The sequence below is a fragment of the Cucurbita pepo genome, chromosome LG12, assembly GCF_002806865.2.
Source record: "Cucurbita pepo subsp. pepo cultivar mu-cu-16 chromosome LG12, ASM280686v2, whole genome shotgun sequence".
NCBI lineage: Eukaryota > Viridiplantae > Streptophyta > Magnoliopsida > Cucurbitales > Cucurbitaceae > Cucurbita > Cucurbita pepo.
In genome coordinates this window covers 6,636,168-6,658,725 of record NC_036649.1, presented here as the reverse complement: position 1 = coordinate 6,658,725, position 22,558 = coordinate 6,636,168, and the positions used below count along the sequence as shown (strand labels likewise).

Below are 22,558 nucleotides of genomic sequence, written 5' to 3'. Positions count from 1 at the left end.
TGACAGATGGGAAGAAAGTCGAAGGATGTGTTGACTCGTGCTCTCGAACATGCTCCAATAGGAAGAATTAATGAAGGAAAACGAAATTATGTGGAAGTAAATGAATAAATAAATAAATAAATAAATGTCAAATATTGGTGATAATAAACCATTTGACTATGAAGCTAAATCCTAGATTAAGTTAAGGTGTGTATTATTAGTATTATAAGTAAATAAATAAAAAATAAGAATATCTTATGAGAATATTCATGAAAATTATATTATGACTGGGTTAATTATTATAATTTTGACCTTATTTTTAATAATTATATTCATAAGCATAATTAAAATAAGAAATTTTAAATAATAAAATATGAATGAAGTCAGCCACTTTTCCTGTAGTGGTCAGCTCGTTCTTGACAGATCCGATTGGTGTTCATAATCTGGAGTAAAAGGATCCAAACCTTTGCATGTCGGTACCAAAAATCGATGTCTTACCACTTAGCTATACTTCATAGGGCCTTGTTTTGAACGGTAGAACGGGGAGAGGGAGAAGGGAGAAACAGGGCGAGACCGAAAGGAGAAGAGCCGTGCAAGAGCGCAGGGATATAGCAAGTAAGCAGCAAGATTCTCTCTTGTTGGACCGACTAAATATCATCCATAGGTATGTATGTCTCGTAGAGAATTAATGTCATGAAAGGAATGAAAGTATTATGTAAATCATGACTCGTATACCACGTCGGGACAACGGACTTATCCCGACCATTCTGAAATCAAAATGTCCATACAAATAGTGCAAGTTGACCTAAAATGTTGACTATGTACAGAACTTCCATAATGAAGCGTAGATTATGTTTGGTTTTTTTTGATAAGATTAAGAAATCAGAGCAATTGGTGATCTTGATTTCTCTAATGGAAAACATCATGAAATTCACAAATTTCTGTCTACTTATAAGTATTGTCTGACTCATGCATTAAGGGTTTGAATGACAAAATATTGCTAAATGGGTATCTAACTAACTCATAAAAGAATGAACAAAAACTTGCAATTTTATATTTTCTCCCAATTTTAAAATACAAAGAATCAAATATTGTGCAATCATATTGCGACACGTGGATCTCAATAGTCTGAATACTCGGTAGTGAGGAGGGTTGGTGATATGTAACGACTCATGCACAAGATTCAGAATTTGAATTCGGCACTTGATGACTTCGACATTGTGAGATCCCACATCGATTGGAGATGGGAACAAAACATTTTTTTATAAGGGTGTAGAAACCTCTTTCTAGTAAACGCGTTTTAAAACCGTGAGGCTGACAACGATACGTAATGAGTCAAAGTGGACATTATTTGTTAGCAGTGGACTTAGACTGTAACAAATGGTATCAGAGTCAGGTACCGACGATGTGTCAGGGGGGACGTTAAGCCCTCAAGAGGGATGGATTTTGAGATTTCACATCGGTTGGAGAGGGAAATGAAACATTCCTTATAAGGGGGTAGAAACCTCTCTCTAATAGATGCATTTTAAAACTGTGAGGCTGATAGCGATATGTATTGGATCAAAGCGGATAATATATGCTAGCGGTGGGCTTGGACTGTTACGAATGGTATTAGAGTCAGACACAAAGCGGTATACCAGTGAGGACGTGGAGGAGATCCCACATTGGTTAGAGAAGAGAACGAAACATTCCTTATAAGGATGTGGAAACCTTTCCCTAGTAGGCCCGTTTCTAAACCGTAAGGGCCGACGGCAATACGTTACGAGTCAAAGCAGACAATATCTCCTAATGGTGTGCTTGGACTGTTACAGGCATTTTCGTGCATCTCTTACAACATGATCACGTTACCATCTTCTCGCTTCTTGAACCCCACATACGAATAAATAGAAACCTTTTGAGGAGTATTTTTGAATGGAAGACTTAGCTTAAGTCAAGGCTTGAATCATTTTCCTGCTGCTTATTTTCCACAAGCCAAGTGGTTATTTAAGAACGACCACTCTTCCCCAAAGCCTCACATTGAAGAGTGAATGAAAATGAAGTCAGTTGTTATAATTTGCTTCATTCTGAGCTTAGTGGCAGGAAGGTCCACAGCGTCCTTTAGGAAGTGCTACGCCAAGTGCTTCGTAGCGTGTGCTATCACACCAGGCATCACCCTTGGCACCTGCGGTGCAACGTGCTTGGCGAAGTGCCTGTTCATTGCATCAGCCCCAATGGATTTCAACCATATGGACACTCATTACTTCTGCAAACTTGGGTGTGCCACTTCCATGTGCACCAAATTCAGCACCAAGAACGACCCATGTGAGCAAAATTTCCTGTACCCATTTCTTCGTTTCTTATTTTTCAAACATGTTTTCATTTTGTGTTCTTATGAACTTGGCAGCTGAGAAGAAAGTGGAAAGGTGTGTGGACTCGTGCGCTGGAACATGCATCAAAGCTTAGAAAGCAGAAACATGAAGAAGGGAGGAGAAGGAGCTGGGATTGGCCTTAACACCATCAATAAATAAACATATTTTGGTGTATGCATGGTTTCATGGTTTCAAGTTTGTGCATGATATATGAGAATGATGTGTTACGTGGAACCATATAATTGTTACCTTAAACGTTTAAAAACTTATTAGATACAAAACTAAAAGTTTTAAAAATCTATTAAAATTTGATCTTAAAGTTGAGAGACTAAACAAAGCTCTAAACCTTTCTTTTCTTTCAAGTGAACTTTTAAAACTCGTTTCAAGAAAACCATCTGCATACGATCTGATGAAAAGTAAAAGGGGCATACCCGAGTTTACCAAGTTGGATGGCAATCTCCTTGGCTTAAGCATAGAGCTGAGTAGAACCAGATGACCCAAAATAAAAATATTTGAGATAGATTCTTCACGGCTGAGAGGACCTTCAAAAGCTCTTCTTACCTGTTTATAAACATAATACCATCAATATAAGAAAACGAGAACCAGGCAAAGCAGTGTGCAGCCATCTCAACTAGTTTGGAACAGTAGTGTTTGAATAGGCAGAGTATACTTGGTGATATCATAATGTTCCAATATCCAAACAACAAAAGTAGCATTTTCCGTTTCTTTCTTCTTGCCTCTCTCTGTGTTAACAAAGTACTCAATCTAGAGGCCTCAGAAGAAGCTGGTTCATATCGCAAAGTTGAGATGGACGATTATGAGATTCTGCCAGTTCCCATGGTCTAGGAGCATATCAAGTCTGAACATATGTTCCACCCAAGATATGAACAGAAAATAGTCTATGATGACAAATAAAAACTACAACAAAATTAGTAACATTCTATGACTCTGCTACATAATGGCTTATGAAATGCCGAACCAAAAAGAACTACTCGCTCGAGCTGTAGGATGACCTCTGATCGACGATCCACAACAGAGCAGAAACTATGCAGCTGTTCTTCACTAAGTATAATTTTCGCATCATTGAGTCCTTAAGGAGAATTCTCTGGTGTTTTCAGAACTGTAGAGGCTTTACCTTTATGCTCAGTGATTGCTGCTCGGAACTCCTCCACAATGGATACATCCCTGAATTTCAAACCATATGTTGAGAGACCATCCTTCCCTTCGCTGGCGCTGTTCATGCAGGCAAAGGTGATACCTCTCTTGTCCATGTTCGTGAGCTTCATGTCAGGGTAAAGACTTGCATTCAAAATTAGCCTGTAATTTCCTCTAGCTCTCATAAGAATCCTTGCTCTACCAGTCCCACTCGTCGGGACATTAACTTTCAGCTCTCCCTTTCCACGTTCCTTCCAAGATCCATCGATAAACTCGAACATTATAGAATCAGCATTGAAGACTACTTTTTCATTTTCTTCACCCGTTTCAACTGCAACCTCTTGCATTGATGGAAAGCCACTTTTCTCACTCTTGGAAACAATGGAAGACCCTGAAGTACCAAAGAGGGCTGAGCTACCATTAGTAGAGAGACCAAAACTAGCAGTCAGGCCAACCCCATCCTTGGGTATATTACCAAAGGAGAACGTAGATGTCGTAAGTCCAGTGCCGGCAAGACCTGTGAAGGCATTCTGGCTACTTGATAATTGTTGGAATGAGCTCAAAGGACCAGCCTTCTTACTAGGATCTGTTTCACTTCCGTTTTCTTTGTTTTCTTCATTTTCTGTCTTTTCTTGATCCCCAGTTTCCTTGTTTTGTATCTCATTTCCTTCACTGGGTTCTTCATTTTCATTCTTAGCATCTCTCGCAGGATCCTCATTTTCGTTCTTTTCACCTTTTGCAGGATCCCCATTGTCATTCTTACCGCCACTTACACATTCATCATTCTCAGCCTTCTCATCTCTTACAAGTTCCTCATTGCCATTCTTATCTTCTCCAGCCCGTACTTCATTTTCAATCTTATTGCGCTCAGTAACTTGTTTATCATCTAGCTCAGATATGGCAGATTCGCTTGCAACAGTGCTGTTCTGATCAACATGGTGCACATTTGGAACAGATTCGGCCTCTGATGTGTCAAGTTTACATTCTGCTGGCTCGTCACTATGACCATCTTTTTGAATCTTTTCATGAGAAACATCCTTTTGATTTGCCTCATCTGAACCAGTTTTCTCACCAGCTGCCTGTGCATCACTTTTAACTTCTGAAGCACTTCCACTATTTTCAGTTGGAGGTACCAAGCGTATTCCAGCAAAAGGATTAGAAGACGGGGCAGAGGCTGCTTGACCACGACGTACTTTGACAATTCTTCTGGTGGCTAGGACCTCTTCACTAGCTCGCTTGAACGTTCCAGTCTCTTGCTCAGAAACATCTTCTTCATCATCAAGCCCAGGGTTATCTCGTGATAGCTCCCTACCAGCAGCCCTCTTCTTTGTAGATGTTGCATTTTCAGCATCCCCCATTGAGTAGTCCAGAAAATCAACAAGAGCTCGAAGTTCGGCTAGAAAGCAGAAACTGAATATATATATATCTGGAGATTGCATAAACATTATAACTTAACAAGTTAAAAAAAAAAAAAAAAAAAAAAAAAAAAAAAAAAAAAAAAAAAAAAAAAAAANAGAACTTCTCTTACAAATACAAACAGATTAAGCAAAAACATAAAAGTAGTAAAGCCTAGAGAAGAGTGTAGAGGAGGAAATGAGAATTACAAATAGACAATCTCTTCTTTAAACAAGATAATAGTAGGCAATCTCTTATAAGCCATTTGTTTCAGATATTTGGAAGAGAGTGAGATGCAAAAAATAGGATGTCTGGATCTGGATATAAAATTTATAAATAAAAATTTCCCCTGTTTGATTTTTACATGGAACCACTAATAGAAATTCTTATGAATAGAAGATGTTTGCTGTTTGACAATTTAAGAATTCCTACTTTGGAACTTATTCATTAGCTATAATTATTTAAATCAAGTGACCATACTAAAATCAATTTTAATTCATCAATAGTCAGCACAATTACATCTTGATTCCTAAGATTTTGGTTAGGATTTCTAGATGTAAAAAATAATAGCACAATCCCTGGTCTACGAGGTTGTATATGCTGCCTAAGTGACTTCAATAGAATGAAATTGCAGTTAAATAAATTAATATGACATTTTGACATATTTATTTAATATTCCATAATTTTGTAATATTAATTATGCTGGCAAGCCATTGAACCCTTAATTTTTCATTTTTCATGTTGCTTTCGTGCAATATAACATGAACACATATAGCATTACAAGATGAGGCTTAACCTAAGACAATTATCTTCATGATAATAATGGTTGATGCAAACATTTATGATGGGAATGAGTTGAGATAAGGTGATATTACCCCCAAGACCATCTAGTCCAAAACATTCATCATTTTAAACCAACCCAGTTCAATCCTCTTGACATTATTGAATGATGAATATAACTTCAAATCCTGCTTGATATCAGGCAGGTAAAGATGCAACATGAACTTTACAATGTGTCTTAACCTAAGTCTGAAAACATAGTAACCCCCTAGAACATTGCCTCATAGACATATAATGAATTTAGTATTGAGAAACAAAAAAAGCAAAAGATCAGTTATAGTCCTAAAGTATTTAACCAACGCATGAAACATAATTTTTAATTTATCGACATGTACATTCCAACCAAAGAAATGATATAACAGTTGTTATAGCATAAATGAGAACTGAAACAAGAAACAGATGGTCGTATCTAAAAATAAGCCAAACATAACACAGCACATGATAAACCATTTCCGCAATTTAATGGAAGAGGCAAGGAACTTTGAACATGCATTTGTGAACGGTCAGTGTCAGTAAACAATAGACATGTTAGAGCCAAAGAGAGTGAAGGGTTTCCATGACTGACAATTTCAAACTGCAGATATGATAAGAAGAGAAGCCTACTATTACAATAGCCACAAACCACTGAATAAATGATCTCCAAGATCAAGATGGTTGTCTCAGCCACGAAATACAGCCAACAGGATTTAAGGAGCCACTAAACAACCTCATAGAATTCACTAGACTCAGGAGGGCAATGATTACGAGGATCTTATATCAAACAATTAATTAAAAGGTGATCTTAGGATCGCATCTTAAACCCTCAAATCGTTTGAATGAATCCTGCAGCTCGATATGCATCACAACGACATTAATTGCTTATTAAGGCCACTGTTTAATACCTAAAAGAATCAAAATGAATAATAGAGACCCAACCAGTAAATTGTCAAGGTTGCGGTAAGGAATATACAACAAAGATCAATAACAGATGACATAACAAGAGTGACAAAAAGGTTCAAACCAAAAAACAATTGTCAACTAGTTGAACGAAAGGGATCTCTAAATTGAACATTCCATTTAAGGGTTAGCTTTTCTTTTTCATTTTCACTTTCCATTTCCCTTTTCCCTCTTTCTCCATAGCAGAATCAAATCTCCCTACACTCTTCCGACTCTTTATGTTGCGTTTCCTCCCACAATTGGTAACCAAAAACCCAAAATAGGGTGCAAGGGCTTGAACTGTACCATTCCGAACTAAAATTAAAATAAAAAACATCGCCACCAGCTATCATTAGAAAGAACGAGCTATCCACTACACCAAAACACACAAACAACTCAAAGATTCAAAGAACAACGAACAGAAACACAGTCAGAAGCCCCTGATTTTGGAATAAACATAGAGTCAAAGTAGAAAAGAAAATCGAATAAATTAACACATCCAAATCCCCTGCCCTTCGAAACATAAAATAAAAACGTGAATGGAGCAGGAATTACCGAGAATCCAAGCAAAGCTGGTTCAGAAGTAGAAGAAATGAGAGAGAAATGAGGGTTCAGAGAGAGAGAGAGAGAGAGAGAGAGAGAGTGAAATATGAGGGAGGGTTTTTGGTTTGGTTCCCCTTTCATTTCTGGATTTGAACGGGCACTCGGGTTTCTCTCTCTTCCCTTGTTTTTCGGCGAGGTTTCTAAACGACGTCGTCACAAAAAATACTTAGTACTAATTAGTCAAATTAATTAAGACGAAAATTATAATGTTTATTTATAAATAATAAATATTATGTTCAGTTTAAATATTTTAGTTATAAGTACAGAAAATGAATAATATTAATGAGAGAAAAATAAATAAATAAATAAATATATAAATAAGAGGAAGGTGCCCGGGTCTTTTGCCCGCGGGTTTTGCACCAGCGGTTTTGCAGCGGTTTCACGCTACCCGTGGATCTTGGGCTGATATTTTGGGCTTGTATTGTGGATAATCCATTGGCCCAATAATAATAAAATGAAAAAATAAATTTAATAATGAATAGTTTATTTTCTTTATAAGCTTGGAATCAAGTTTAATATAATTTATTCAATTTGTGTCACTGGATTTGCTAAAATGACCCTCACAGTCCAAGGTTTTCTTTGTTGAGTGAGCATGACCCCGATATTAATGGATATGATAAATCTATAAATTACTCCTAATGTACTTGATTAATCACCCAATTAATTAATTAATATATTTAAATTAATTTACGAACACAACTTGAAAGAGAGGATTATCCAAAAAGTAACTTTAAAGTGATTGACCAAAAAACCAGAAAAGGAATCTGTTGTGAATTTAAATGCCTCATGAAGGCAATAAGAAAGTCAACTTTTTGTCTTGTGCGAGTAGCGTGAATGACAAGATAGCTCTCACTACTAAAGACCTAACTTTGAAAGACTCTTTAAATGATTTTAAGTGAAATGCCTAAAATGTCATTTCAAACCGGCTCTAACTTCAACTTTGTAGCTGGTAGGAATGTCAAAAAAACATTATTGAATGATCAACACAAAAATTGTGAGATCCAATTGGGGAGGGGAGCATTCTTTACAAGAGAGGTTCTTGAGCAAGACGCATTTTAAAAACCTTGAGGGAAAGTAAAAAGAAAAAGCCCAAACAAAATAATATCGGCTAATGGTAAGCTAGGGTTGTTACAGAGGTATCAAAACCAGACACTGAGCGATGTGCCACCACCGAAGAGGCTGAGACCTAAAGGGAGGTGGACACGAGGAGGTGTGCCAATAAGGATGTTGGGCCCCAAAGGAGGTGAATTGGGACTTCCACATCGATTGGAGAAGGGAACGAGCGAGAATACTAGGCCACAAAGAGGGGTGGATTGTGAGATCCCACGTTGGTTGAAAAGGAAAATGAAAGCCTTGAGGAAAAGCCCGAAAAGGAAAGCCCAAAGAGAGCAAAATATGCTAACAGTGGATTTAGACCGTTACAAAATAAACAAGCAAGACAACTATGTGTCGCTTATTTGTATTTCACGAGTCTCGATAAGGTCGAGCCTCTAAATGTAAGATACAGTAACATATTGAAAATGGGGCTATGGCCAAAATGGAATAATAATAATAATAATCAGATCGATCTACATGCGCCACCTATGCTCTATAAAGGCAAGATCCAAAAATGAGGTTAACTATTGCATTCTAAAAAGGATTGGAGTACATCTATCTATAGTTACAAAAATTGACTTTATAGTCATAAAGAATGAATAATTCTTTAATTTTTTCTATTTTCCGGAACGATCATATATATATATATAGTTGAGTATATTCGCACATGGCGTACCCACGTCTGCACAAGAATCCAGCATCGAATCATTAGCTGAAGCCTAGTGATGTGATGTTAACACTGCAAAATAAGGAAATGAATACTAAGTGAGAACAATATTATAAAATGACAATAAAAGAAATACAGGTAGAACATGGGAGAAGTAAGGAAGAATTGATTACATTACCGAAATCAATATTTCGATAACAAGACAATTCATATGTTATGAACATTAGTGAATATGAAAACAATAATTCGTGATAATCTAAAATGTTATCTGGTTTACTAATCACATGTTGCTTATCAAAGTAGAAGTTGTATCACTAATAGCGCAACTTCAAGACAACAAAGGGGACGTAGGGGGGAACAACGTCCAAGCTGTGATAACCCAGCAGCAAAGAACGAAAAAAAAAAAGGGGGTGACTATTAAGGGGCAGTATGCTTATGAACATCAGTGAATATGGAAACTAATAATTCGTGATAATCTAAAACCATGCTTTTAGATCTAGCAATACAGAAAGCAAGTTGCATAAATACATGCAAAGCTAGCATATTAGAATGAACGAATCACCAGAGACAACAATTGGATTTTCACAGTTGTGCAACCAATTGCCTTTAGGCCGACTGGGTTCCTTCGTTATTCGTACCCCACTCTTCATCATCCTCGTTGCCGTTAACAAGAACGGCACCATCTGTTGAATCAGCATCCACTACAACAGGATCCTCTTGGCTGTTTTGTCCATTTTGGATCTCTGCAGTCTCTTCATCTCCATTCTGATTAAGAACCACAACTCAAACTAAGCTCTAAACCTCAATACTAATTTATGCAAGAAATAAAAAAGGCATATCGTGAATGTTGAATTCCATGGCTTGGATGGTATAAAATGGGACAAAATGGCCAAATTTCATAACACAACCATTCATATGTATATGCCATAGTGATAGGATTTAATAGCCATTCGCAAGTAATTAGAGTAAAAAATAGCAACTACGAGTAGTAGAGAGGAGTATTTCTCCTGCATATAGTTTAGTCCCTTGAAAACAAATACACACTTTAAGTTCTTAACATAGGATATAAGAGCTCTAACTTCTCGCCTACCGAGAGCACCTAAGCCTAACAACCAACAAGAAGACCTCTAGTAGTACTTAGTTGCCAAACAGAAAACTCACTGTTATGAAGAAACCACAAGCAAAAAGATCGCATATTATCAGTAATTTCACATTCGATCAAAATCTTGACTAATAGTAATTTCACATACTAAGGTCATGTTCCTAACAAGCCCACAGGAGGGCCCCACAACACAACACAACCCATATCCATTACACCAAATGCACATCATTCCCTTTCCTACGTGAATTTTAGAACCGGGGATCTACACTTGGATTTAGTTTTGGTGGGGCAACCTTATGAAGAGCAAAAGGAAATCATTTAGCTCAACTTCATCAGGGTCTTTCTTTGGTCAATTTGGATCGAGAGAAACAATCAATTCTTCATCGACGACAAGGAGAAACTTTTTTTATAGTTTTTTATTCGCTCTTTTTTAGCATTAACTTGGTGTAAGAATTCTAGCCATTTTTTTTGCTCTTACGACTATCTTCCCTCATGACAAATTAGAAAAGTTTTTTGTAATTCCTATGCCTAGGCCTTCTTTAGTTTCATGTTATGATATTCTCTAGGGATATTTCTCTTTTAAAAAAATAATAATAAAAAAAAAAAAAAAAAAAAAAANTATCTATTCACACCCGACTGAATCTCTCTCCCTAAAGTCACGTACAATTACTTACTCTGACAGCTTTTGAAATGGTGGTCTAACAGATAGTTAACCGTAGCTAGAAGAATAGGAATGATCAATAGCAAGGATAGTATCAAATGTCTTCCACCAACTCCAGCCTTTTGGATAAGAAGGAACCAAGAAACAACTTTTTACCTTTAAAAGTAATATGAAATTTGCATACAGCACATACCTCAAGATTTGAATTTCCATTTTCAAGGAGCTCCTCTTCATCCATGGGCATATTCCTAAAAGCTTCCACAAGTGTTGTATGTGACCTCTCAGCTTGATTAGCATACTCCACCGCAGAAGGATAAACACCCCTAACAAAATTCAAGGAAAGAAATAAATGTTGGCAGTAATCAAGTATCCGTTGACACTAGTTTCTTGATCATTTAATTTAGGAATATTCCATCAAACACAATTGACCGATCAGAAGTGCAATAACTACAAAAGGATCAACATTAGTGGCCGATGATACAAAACAGAGAGGTTGGAACTACGATGGATAATTCATTTGAACATTAAAATTATCAGAGGGCATGAAGAAAGGTGAGGTCGTAGAACTTTAAGCAGAAGCACGTGCACATACAACTATTTCATGCAAAAATACACATGAATTAAGATAAATGTTTCAACCTGACACAATCAGGGAATGTGCATATTCCTTCTTAGGTTGCATAAATTGTAACAAAAAGAGATGGCAATTCTACTCTAAGTATAATAGATTTTTCAGCCTCCTTTTCACACCAGAGACAGTTTTTTCTTTCACACAAGTATAGTTACAAGAGAGATTCTTTTTAAAAGGTTGCTCTCCTCATCATTCAGACCTATTCTTCTTTCAACAATTATTCAATTTCTCAAGACAGGCACATATAGAAATTATACACAAAAGTACCTGGTCTCTGAAAACTTAGATTCAACAGAAATAGCTAGTTGCCAATCATCAAACAGATTAGGATACTCTTCAGGATCAGCTAGTGAATCAGCGGCTTTTGGATTGACCTAAAATATTTTCAAATTATATGAACAAACTGTTAGGTCAATGGCATCTTTGATCAACATGTAATAAGCATAGACATGTAAAAGTAATAAACCCCTTAAATAAAAGAGGTAAAATTATATGTTACATTTAACATAAATATTTTCGGATAGCAATCATGCAGGAAGCCTATTAAATGGAGTATACATCAGATACAAATATAAAGGTAAGAACAATGAAACAGAGTAATGATGGGAGGCAATAAATATCGACATGCCTTTTCTAATGAAATATATGTTTATTTTCTCTTTTTTGTTGTCTGGTTTGAGGGTTTGGATGATGGGAGGCAACGCTCAAATCATGTGATTTTGGAATTCAATGGCTTCCCACAACTTCTCCTTGGACCGCTCACCCTCACCAATATTCTATGATTCCTCTCAAGCCAAATCTTCCAAACAATAGGGAAAAAAACAAGTCTGCCAAAGGAGTTTTGCCGTCGCCCTGAAATGAGGGTACAATAAGATCTCCTCAAGGTGCTCCTCAAACATCCCCCGCATTCTCTAACCCCATCAAAATGCCAAAAACATCAAAAAATCTACACCAAATCGATGAAATAAAATGGCAACTCTGGAAGATATGGTCCAGGTTCTCAAATGCACCTCTGCCAAGAGAACACCACTACCACGAAAATAAAGGAGGAATGTCTCTGCAACGGTCTAAAGTCTTGACTACCTATGTAAGATTTGTCCAGGCAAAAAAATTTAACCTTCTTGGGATCTTAACCTTCCATAGGGAGGGGAAAAAAAGGCATAAAGAGAAAGCGAAGGAGAATTCAAAAGATGGAAAAATGAACTAAGAAGAAAAAAAGTAGGAAGGACAAAAGGGTCCAGGTACTAAGATACCCCTTTCCCCTCTTTGAATATGAATGTCCTTCAGAAGCAAAAGAAAGGTAGAAATATCTGATGCTTCATTTTCTGTAAGAAGGCAACGGAACTCAAAACAAAGGAAGTAGAAGACTTACCCACATAAGGTAAAACAAAGCCCACAAACTTGCCCACATAAGGTAAAACAAAGCCCACAAACTGTAATTTCATTTATGAAAGATGTTAGGAAAGAGGAACAAAGGGGTTTCTCCCCCACCCAAAGGTCTTCCAAAAAATAGGTATATGGGCCATCTCCAATGAGACATTTAACAAATTGGAAAAAAGTGGGAAAAACAAAAGAAATATCTTCCCAGTAATTTTAGAGAATCCCATCAACTTACCGCCAAGACTACTCAAAAGGATGAGGATAGTACATGCTCACGGAGACTCCATGACTCCATCCTACGAAGTCTCTGATTCCCTAGAGGAACACCACATCCACTCAGCCAAAAGGTCTCATTCCAGTGCTTCAGATTACCAAAACCCAACAGTCCAGACACCAAAGGCCTCGAAACATTCTCCCAACTAACCAAATGCGACTCTCTTCCCTCATCAACACCTCCCGCTAAAAAGAAAAAAGGAAAACCCTCATAATCTTCTCTAGGTTCTTACTAACCAAAACAGGAATCCAAAAAGGGAGAGAAACTAAAGCCGGATCCCAGATAAGACAGCTTGAATAAGATTAATTCTTCCTTGAATGAGAGACACTAAATTTTTGGCTTACAATTTGATTACTATGCCTAATAATACTTCAGTACATGCAACAATGATACAATTTTTGTATATTTTCTATTGGATGATGCCTTACTTGATCCTCAGCTCTCTATTACAATAAAAAATGATACAACTTTTGTCAAAGGACTATTCAACATCAGCAGGACATAATAATTAAATAAAAACCTTATTCAAGTCCTTTCTCCAGATAGCAACTATCTCAGAGACTTTACTTGGAAGATAAGATCGCGCCATTAATGCAGCTTCAGGTATACGATTACTACAAAATGAAGATGTAAGCATCTATACTAAAATTTCAACAATTTCATAAACAAACAGAAAAATTCACCTTTCCACCAATAGCTGGAGGCAGTCTTCTAATTTACCCAATGTAAATAAACAGAGGAAGGCAACGTTATTCTTTCCTTGCTCTTTAGCAAGGGAAGCAAGCTTCGATATTCCTTCAACATCTCCTAAAGAAGAATATAGCAGTAACATACCACTCAGGTCCATGGCAAAATTTAGACATTCCTCGGCCATTTCTAGCTGCAACAACATGACTCAACAGAGATGGATATCAGAGAACTGTTAATAAATACTGTAAGTAGCATGGGCCAGTAGCAGAGAATGTGAAATCGAACACCTTTCCAGTAGACATGGCTAATTCTCCAAGTTGCTTCCATTTGGGTTCACTATGCACAACCATCGCAATTTCCTGCAAAAGATCAATTAAACCTCTGTTTGGATCACAATCGAACTATTGTCAAGCTCCCTGTTCCCATAGAAAAGAGGAGAGAGAAAGGAAACTAAAAATTGTTCTAAACAAGCTGATAACAGCACCCTACATTTCTTAAGCACAAACAAGAGTGGAGCATACCTTTGCAACATCTAATTTACCAAGTTGTATGGCTAACTCAAATCTATAATCAGGATCTGTTGCTACCTCCAGTGCCTCTTCTACCATACCTCGAGATTCTAAAAAGCGAGCCACACTGATAGAGAACAAAAACTAACAAATATATCAATATTTTTTTCCTTTGAAAAGAGACATCTTTCATTAATGAACGAAGATAAACAAACAAGACAAGATTTCAGAAGCCAAGTATTTTACACATAAACACTCCAAAAGGCAAAAATAAGAAAAGGAGTGATTCCAGAAAAGCACTGCAAATCTGAGGAAAAAACATGTTGATACTCAAATTTTCAAATCCAAGGAAGACATGTCTCCCTCAGGGAAGAAAGAGAGAGAAACTACATGAATGCCAAAGCATAATCGGCATTTTCAAGTATCAAAGTGGAGTTAAGAAAAGATCTAAGATGATTGATAAGTTTACAAATTCGCTTGATAAATACAAGGTAAAACATAACTTCAGCTAGCTAAAATAAAGATGCTGAAAGTACCAGTTACAAGATAATGGGCAGGTTACCTATTATGATGCTCCTTGGGGATTGAAGGCAAAATTTCACTGGCTCTTTCCAGATCTCCACGCATTACAAGTGTCTTGTATTCAATCAAGCTAAGAAGTAATGTGTATCCTACAACACTACAATAAATAGATCATCACATCATTACATCAGATTAGATGGAAGCAGTTATAAGTTCCAAGAACATAAAATAGCATCTGCTTACTTAAATTCTTTGTCCACTAAATACACACGACTGTGACTGGCAAGATATCCAAGTAAATACATAGGCCGATCCAGATGAAACATTGTTGTAACCTGAAAAAGAATCTTATATCAACGAGGCCATGACCAATGCCTTTCTCCTCTTTTTTTTTTTTTTTTTGTTGGAAGGAAGTATATTTATGTGAATTTAAAGAAGCATTGTGAAAACATCCAGGAAAAGGGGGTGAGGGGGTAGAATAGGAATCATTATTACCTCACCACCAACACAGTAATTAAGCCTCCAAGAAGAATTATTATAAATGAAACAATCCCCAACCCATAAGCCAGTCCTAACACGTTCACTTGTTTCATGCAGAAGCTCGAAAGCATCCTCAGCACCTTGTTCATCAACTGATCTCCCACTATCAAGATAAGAGGAAACAACATCGCGCTGCATCATAAAACATACTTATTAGATAAAATTGTTCATAGCACTAACGGGAGTCGTACTAAAGAAGACTTGAGAAGCATCCACCAGGAGCCATCTCACTAAATGCAATTAAAAATACAAAAACTTGAAACACAGGCTTAAATGGATGGCAACGTACATTGTACTTCAGGATATAAAATGCTGAATCACTGGAAATTGCCACTAGGTCACCACTATCAGCCCAATAGAGATTCTGAAATTTTAATACAATATTAGAAAATGCAACACATTAGCAAAAGGCCAGGGAAAAATTATGCATAGTGCACGTGTGTCTGTGGAAACTAGCATCCTAGAGAGCTTCACGAGGAATATCTGCACTTACTTTCACATTTACATCAATCCGTCGAATTAACCGGCACTCAGCCCAGTCATAAAAGCAAATAAAATCGTTTGAGCACATTGCTAAAAGTGTTCCTCCATAAATACGTTCTGCAGAGAATGTAGGCCGGATGCTCTTCTTTTCCTGAAAGAACATATTTCCATCCAGTCAAGACACTAGACCAATATCTTGAAATGACATGTTATATACGATACTTTTTATGAGACCATTTTATTTTTTGGGATGAGGCACATTGTTTACAATATTTGATGTTTGAACTTCAGAAACTTAAAAAGCAACGCCTGGACAAATGAAGCATATGGTTGAAAATTTTGAGTTTATATCACCTAAGTTTGGATTTTACAAAGAAACGTGTCATAGAAACCTCAGTTTGTATAACCTATATTTGGTTGGTAAGTTTATAATTTGTAAAATTTAAAATAAATTATAAGAAAGATGAGTTTCAAAAACTTGACTGAAGTTTATATAGTTTATGGAACTGATGCATATAAACCTAGCCCACGTCATATAAACCTAGCCCATGAGCCAAACACGAACACCTCAAACTGTTCGGAACTGTAACCTTAACCTATATACACAGTTTAATATTCATAAAGTAAAATAAATATCTGCCCACAAGGTAAATTTTTATGTGGTTTCTCTCAACCAACCACTTGAACAAGCACAATGCATTGTTGTATAGTTGTATAGTAGCATTGTTCGTCATTGACATCAAATAATGCATAAAATGACGTTCCTGAAGTATACCATGTGATTCCAAGATTCCTCAACTTAAATATTTATTAAAATGAATACACACCTGGAAATTTTTTGTGAAAATCTTTATCTTCGAAGTGCTCTCTCGAGCAGCATATTCTCCATCAGATGACCAAACAATTTCCAATGCTGAACCAAATGACCTATTCCTCCATGCCAAAGCTGTATAGATAATATATTCACCATCTCCACATACAACAACAAATCGTCCATTGGGGTTGTGCTTTAAGCTCTGAAAGAAATTATGAGAGAAAACAAATAGAACATGAAAACGGAAACAATCAACAAAAGAAAACTTCATTCTAATACACAAGGTTTCATATTAACTGAACTTAACATTAATATTGCAGCTTAAGTATGAAGATGATAAATCATATATGCATAATTACTTACTTGAGGATATAGATCACAGGTCCCCAATTCCTTGACAGCCAAAGGCAACCTCTCCCCATCCGTAACCTACAAAGATAGATAAAAAAGAAATATATAAACAAACCAATTGCCATAAAACAGGATATAAAGAAATAGCTATTAAGTTCAAACCTCATAGTCTGCTCCCACGCTCTTAATATTCACTGTTTGAATTTCATTGTGCTTAGCCCAAATAATTTTACCAGTATTATCCATGCTAGCTACAGGTACCTCCCGGCCAAGTTTTACCATAATCGTTCCTTCATCATAACCAATCACAACCCTGTAGGACAAGGGATGCATCATTACTAACAATAAACAAACAAGATATCTCAAGCAGATTTTTAAGGATATTAAGTGCTCAATCATTTAAAAGTGATCTTATAAGCTTAATACTCTGTCCACTCCCTAATTAATATATTAACAGAAGGAATGGCGGAGGGTCAATGTTTAGTCCACTCCCTAATTAAAAATTTCAAATATGTCCTCAATTATTTACTTATCATTTAACAACTTCACACTTAATTCATATTTCATCGGCTAACTATAAAGTAGTTACAAAAGAATTAAGGCAAAAAAATTATGTATTAGCATCTTGAATGGTTAATTAAATTATTTCAACATTTCTATTGAAATAATTATATTAATTATGTTATTATAAATATGCATTATTTACAATACTTTTCCCATATTCTATTCTATGAGTACTTTCACGAATAATTGCTTAGATTAGAAACTAGACAATGTATATTGACAGTATACATTAATTATAAGAATTTTAGTTGAATAGTTAACTTAAGCAATTTAATAAAACTTATATAAAACATGAGAAGAATAACCATCAATTTAAATACGTTAATTTTTTCAAACATTCTTAGCAAATATTTAACAAATGGATCTGGATCTTATTTGGTTTCAGAATAAAGTAAAATTAAAAAGCTTCTGTTTCACAACATAATAGACTAGTATTTCAATTAAAAATTTCTTTCAAACGTTTTCCTTTTCACTAGCTCGGCACAGGAACACTAGTGATATAATCAGGCTCCACCTTTTCGTGAAAAGGGCCAGTTCTTATGGCTTACTAGGATGTGCTATTTTGTAGGATCTTTGGGGTGAGAAGAATAACAGAGTATTTAGAGGGGTGGAGAGGAATCCTAGTAATGTGTAGCCCCTCGTTGGATTTCTTGTTTCCTTTGGGGTTCGATTTCAAAGAATTTTTGTAATTATTCTTTAGACACTATTTTGTATGGTTGGAGCCCCTTTCTTTTTTCAATTGGGGAGATGGGGAGGTTAAAGATTAGAAATTTATTAAGTAAAGAGAGGAATATGAAGATTAAATGAGATTGAGAATTTCCAATACCAGCTATCACTTGGGATAAGAGAAAAATATAAGTAAAAACAATGATTTTATAAAGAAAGCCAAATTAACAACCCAGACTTACCGTCGGGAGCCCTTAATATATCCAATAGCCCAAACTCGCTCAAGGCCATAATTCAAGGTGTTCTCAAGCCTGAGATTTAAGAACATGAATCAAAAAAAAGATCTTGCAGGAAAGAATCATGCAAAAACATATAATTGAAATGAGATGGGTGACAAGATAGTTATGACCAAAAATTTCAGTGAACCTCAATTTTTGTTCATGACCCTATTCAAACAAATTTCAATTATTATCCAGCCTATCTTTGAACTCATACCTGCAACCGTTCATATATGTTTAAATGTAATAAATGAGTTGACAAAACCGATAAAGAATATTGCAAATTATGAAAACTAAAATCCAGACCACGCTACATCCTTCACTACCAAATTATTTTTCATGCTTAGTCAAGTTAGCTAAATGTAGAATAATGTTAACAAATATATTAATGGGCCAAAAGAAAAAATATAAACCTAGATATCATGAAATTAGGAATAAAAATCACCTATAAGTGGTTGCATGCCATATACGAACAGTACCATCCTCAGAACCTGTGATAATAATAGGAAGTTCTGGATGGAAACAAACAGCAGAAACATTGTGCGTATGACCTTCAAGCGTTTGAACGCAACTTTTGGTTTGATAGTCCCACACCTGTTTTCATATGCTTTAATGAAATTTTGCCATTTGGATCCAGTGAGAGATGGGTAAAAATTAGAATAGTAGAGACCTTAGCAGTGTGATCATCCGAACCAGTAATTAGATAGGGTTTGTCGCCGCCAGTAAAGTAATCAACACAATTTACACCCTTCTGATGGGCATCCAATGTAAAATTAGGATCAGGAGATCCAAGATTCCAAATCTGCCACAAAATTTTACCAAATTTTACTCAGCATCATCATACAGATTAGGAACAGACAAGACGTTTCACCATTAGGAAATTCTTAATATTACCTTAATGGTGCGGTCAAGAGAAGCACTTGCAAAGGTGTTAGTATCCTTGGGATTAAATGTTACTTGCATTACATAGTGAGAATGTCCCTCAAAAATTTGAGTGCACACCCAACCCTTTTCCCAATCCCAAAGCTTTATGAGCATATCATCAGATGATGACAGAACATATGGAAGTGTAGGATGGACTGCAACGCACCTAATGTAATCTGTATGAGCCTCAAATACTTTTACCTTATCCATTGTATTATAATTGTAAACACGAATGAACATGTCATCAGCTCCAGCAACAACCCATTGCTTCTGCACGATAAACTTGGCTGACCTAACTGCCAACACAGCAAACACACGACCAACACTTCATAGCATATTCTTCCATCCCCTCACCTTTACCTCTCTGTCTCTCCATATTGACTTTACTGCTTACCTGGTAATTCAGTGACCTCAAAAGACTTGACCATGATCTGCAGAAGTCCCCAGAAGATTCATTTAATTTTTAAAGAATTTCAAATTTTACAAAATTAGATAAAAAAATTATTTATTGAGTTCAGCGATGGAGGTGAGGAATTTGCACATCATGTGCCTACCAGAGTTCGAATTAGAATTCACCAAGTAATAAAAGTTCTTATCAAAAGAAAAAATAAATAAAAAAGGAACCCATAAGAGTACTGTAAATAAAGTTCTTATCAATAAAGTTTGCAGGATCTCCAATTCTCTTCTACCAAATAAACTATATGATTAATGACATACAATAACTCATTGATGTAAAAATGGTTGAGTAATTAGAGAAATCTGGTCTCGTTTTTTAAACATTTTTGAAGTACTTCCAATAAAATGAAAAGTTCAGAAAGCATCCATGTACTCATCTATGATAACATATCCATACCTGGGACTGATAGTTCCAAATGCATACAGTTCCCGAATACAAACTCGCCAAAATCCTGCAGTAAGATGTGCGTCAAAACCTTCAAGTTTGCTTCATCTCTTTTGCAGTGTAAATATAATATAATCACAGTTTGGTAAATGATCAACAAAGAAGTCTCAAAGATTCAAACAAGATGGGAAACAAATCATCATGCACTACAATGTTCTAACATGACGGAAACCATTTAAATCAATCATGATTTTAACTGGCACATAATGGCCTAAGATGTAATGGCCAAGCCACGGTATTAATAAGCACCAATGGCCATTCTGCTTGCCAATGAAGGGGAAGGAAAACTATAGTGCTATAAAACCAGATAGAAATGTTAAAAAAAAAAAAAAAAAAANGCAAATCCACAGATTTTACCCTTTCCGATCTTTGAGCGAGTTTCCTCTGAATCGAATAATAAGGAAACATATTTTAAAACACATAACAAGAATTAGAAATAATCAATATCAAACACATTCTATCCATTTAACTGGAAATGGAAATACCTTGATTTCTAGTCTGAGAGGCTGCGAATACACCAACAACCAAAAAAAAATTGTAATTAGTAGCAGAAATAACGATTCCAAGTCATAAAAAAAATACAAAGAAATTTCAGTAGTAGCCGCGAAATTCGTAAACATATGCGCTACCACGGACCGAAAATTAGAATGCCAGATCCTAACATTCCTTTTCACTCAGAAAAGCTAAGAGAAAGAGAAGGAGAGATCAATTCCGTATCTATGTCCCAAACAAACAAAGGGAATAACCAATTTAAGCTCCCGCACTCCAAATTTTCAAAGAAAAGAATCGAAGAATTCAGAAACCAATACTAATGTCAACAGAATTGAGCAAAACTGAGCAATTGTGATCAAATCGTAGCATATTTCAACCGGATCTAAGCTATAATTGAAAGCAGATGCGTTAAATGAAATGAAAGGAAATCTTCCACTCACCATATTGAGCAAATGAGAGCTTAAGAAGTGAGATCTCGATCGTTACAACCAAGCTATCCAGGTGATCGCAGCTCGGAGAAGAGAATTGGGGGAGAGAGGATTCAGAGTTGAAGCATGGAAGTTCTTCGTGTTAATATGAGAAGGGAGCGAGAATAGATCGAAGCTTAGCAGTTACGTCATAAATTTACGATAATGCCATTCGCGGCAGAATAATTCAGTGCAACCGGTAGTACGATAAGCAAAAGAATGTTTTGACCACTGTGATGATCCGATAGAAATCGACGGTCACAATAGACCTTAATATTAATAAGCAAAATTGAATATAAAACTTGGGCCTTTAGAGGCGCCTAAAAGGCTGGGCCTACAGGCCCTCTCGTGGTCTCAATCAAAAAAGGCTTTTAAGTAACCCATTAAGTTATGGGCCAATGGACATATGGGCCTCAAGATATGAGCCCACATACTTCTTTTTTTTTTCTTTTTTTTTAATATATATGTCTAAAACATGTGTCACTACGTCGGTAGAAATTCGATTCAATATTTTTAATCTTAACCGGTTGAACTATGTTTAAATTGACATATCTTTAATTATATACTCGTTAATTAAAAATAACGTAAAAAAAAAAAAACTCAATCAAATAAGTCAAAAGGTTTAGCAAATTCGAACGCGGGAACCAAATTCGTAAGCCCACTCAGCACGATTAGTTAAACTACCAAATTGTACCACGACCTAACCCTAAACAAGTGTAGCTATTTTACGAGTGACAAGACATGTTACATAAACATGAGAACTAATTTGTTTCTTTTTTTAGCTCAATAATTGTGAAGTAGATGATTAAATTATTGACTTTTGAGACGTTATATGGTTCTTATTATAACAGCCCAAATCCACTGCTAGCAAATATTTCCCGCTTTGACCCGTTATGTATCTCCGTTAGCCTCACAGTTTTAAAACACGTTTACTAGGAAAAGGTTTCCACACCCTTATAAATAATGCTTTATTCATGTCTTCAACCGATATGGGATCTCACAATCTACCCTTTGGAGGCCCATCGTTCTCACTAGCACATCGTCCAATATCAGTCTCTAATACAATTTCTAATAGCCCAAACCCACCTCTAGCAAATATTGTCCGCTTTTGCCCGTTATGTATTACCGTCAGCCTCACAGTTTTAAAACATGTCTACTAGGAAAAGGTTTTCACACCCTTGTAAAAAATGTTTTATTCTCCTCTCAACCGACGTCGGATCTCACAATCCACTCCTTAGAGGCCCATCGTTCTCACTAGCACATCGTCCAATGTCTGTCTCTAATACCATTTCTAATAGCCCAAACCCACCTA

The 22,558-nt window shown here is 36.1% G+C and overlaps 2 protein-coding genes and 1 long non-coding RNA gene across 5 annotated transcripts; 1 reads left to right on the top strand and 2 right to left on the bottom strand.

The window, feature by feature from the left end:
• Nucleotides 1-1,992: 1,992 nt before the first annotated feature.
• On the top strand, nt 1,993-2,561 carry LOC111806886. Its single transcript, XR_002816891.1, has 2 exons — nt 1,993-2,280; nt 2,363-2,561. It is a non-coding gene; the product is annotated as an uncharacterized LOC111806886 (long non-coding RNA).
• A 451-nt stretch (nt 2,562-3,012) lies between these two features.
• LOC111806884 (nuclear pore complex protein NUP50B-like) lies at nt 3,013-7,342 on the bottom strand. Of its 3 annotated transcripts, XM_023692396.1 has the most exons (3): nt 7,188-7,342; nt 5,753-5,906; nt 3,013-4,908 (listed from the first exon to the last, which is right to left on the bottom strand). In XM_023692396.1, the coding sequence occupies exon 3, from the start codon at nt 4,838-4,840 to the stop codon at nt 3,419-3,421; it is 1,422 nt and encodes a 473-aa protein (XP_023548164.1). In that variant the 5' UTR covers nt 4,841-4,908; nt 5,753-5,906; nt 7,188-7,342; the 3' UTR covers nt 3,013-3,418. The 3 variants fall into 3 exon arrangements, with proteins under 3 accessions (XP_023548164.1, XP_023548165.1, XP_023548163.1); XM_023692397.1 differs by lacking the exon at nt 7,188-7,342 and having other exon boundaries at nt 5,753-5,925; XM_023692395.1 differs by lacking the exon at nt 5,753-5,906 and having other exon boundaries at nt 3,021-4,908; nt 7,188-7,339.
• A 1,407-nt stretch (nt 7,343-8,749) lies between these two features.
• On the bottom strand, nt 8,750-21,366 carry LOC111806385 (coatomer subunit beta'-2-like). The gene is made up of 25 exons (XM_023691677.1): nt 21,220-21,366; nt 20,773-20,793; nt 20,592-20,671; nt 20,240-20,294; nt 19,781-19,817; nt 19,357-19,682; nt 19,133-19,264; nt 18,908-19,056; nt 18,427-18,495; nt 17,117-17,267; nt 16,967-17,032; nt 16,617-16,805; nt 15,800-15,940; nt 15,596-15,670; nt 15,262-15,438; nt 15,010-15,101; nt 14,807-14,923; nt 14,257-14,371; nt 14,023-14,094; nt 13,729-13,925; nt 13,566-13,659; nt 11,659-11,765; nt 10,954-11,083; nt 9,560-9,762; nt 8,750-9,069 (listed from the first exon to the last, which is right to left on the bottom strand). Exons 1-24 carry the CDS (start codon nt 21,220-21,222, stop codon nt 9,604-9,606), a joined length of 2,754 nt encoding a protein of 917 aa, XP_023547445.1. The 5' UTR covers nt 21,223-21,366; the 3' UTR covers nt 8,750-9,069; nt 9,560-9,603.
• Between the last annotated feature and the right edge of the window lie 1,192 nt (nt 21,367-22,558).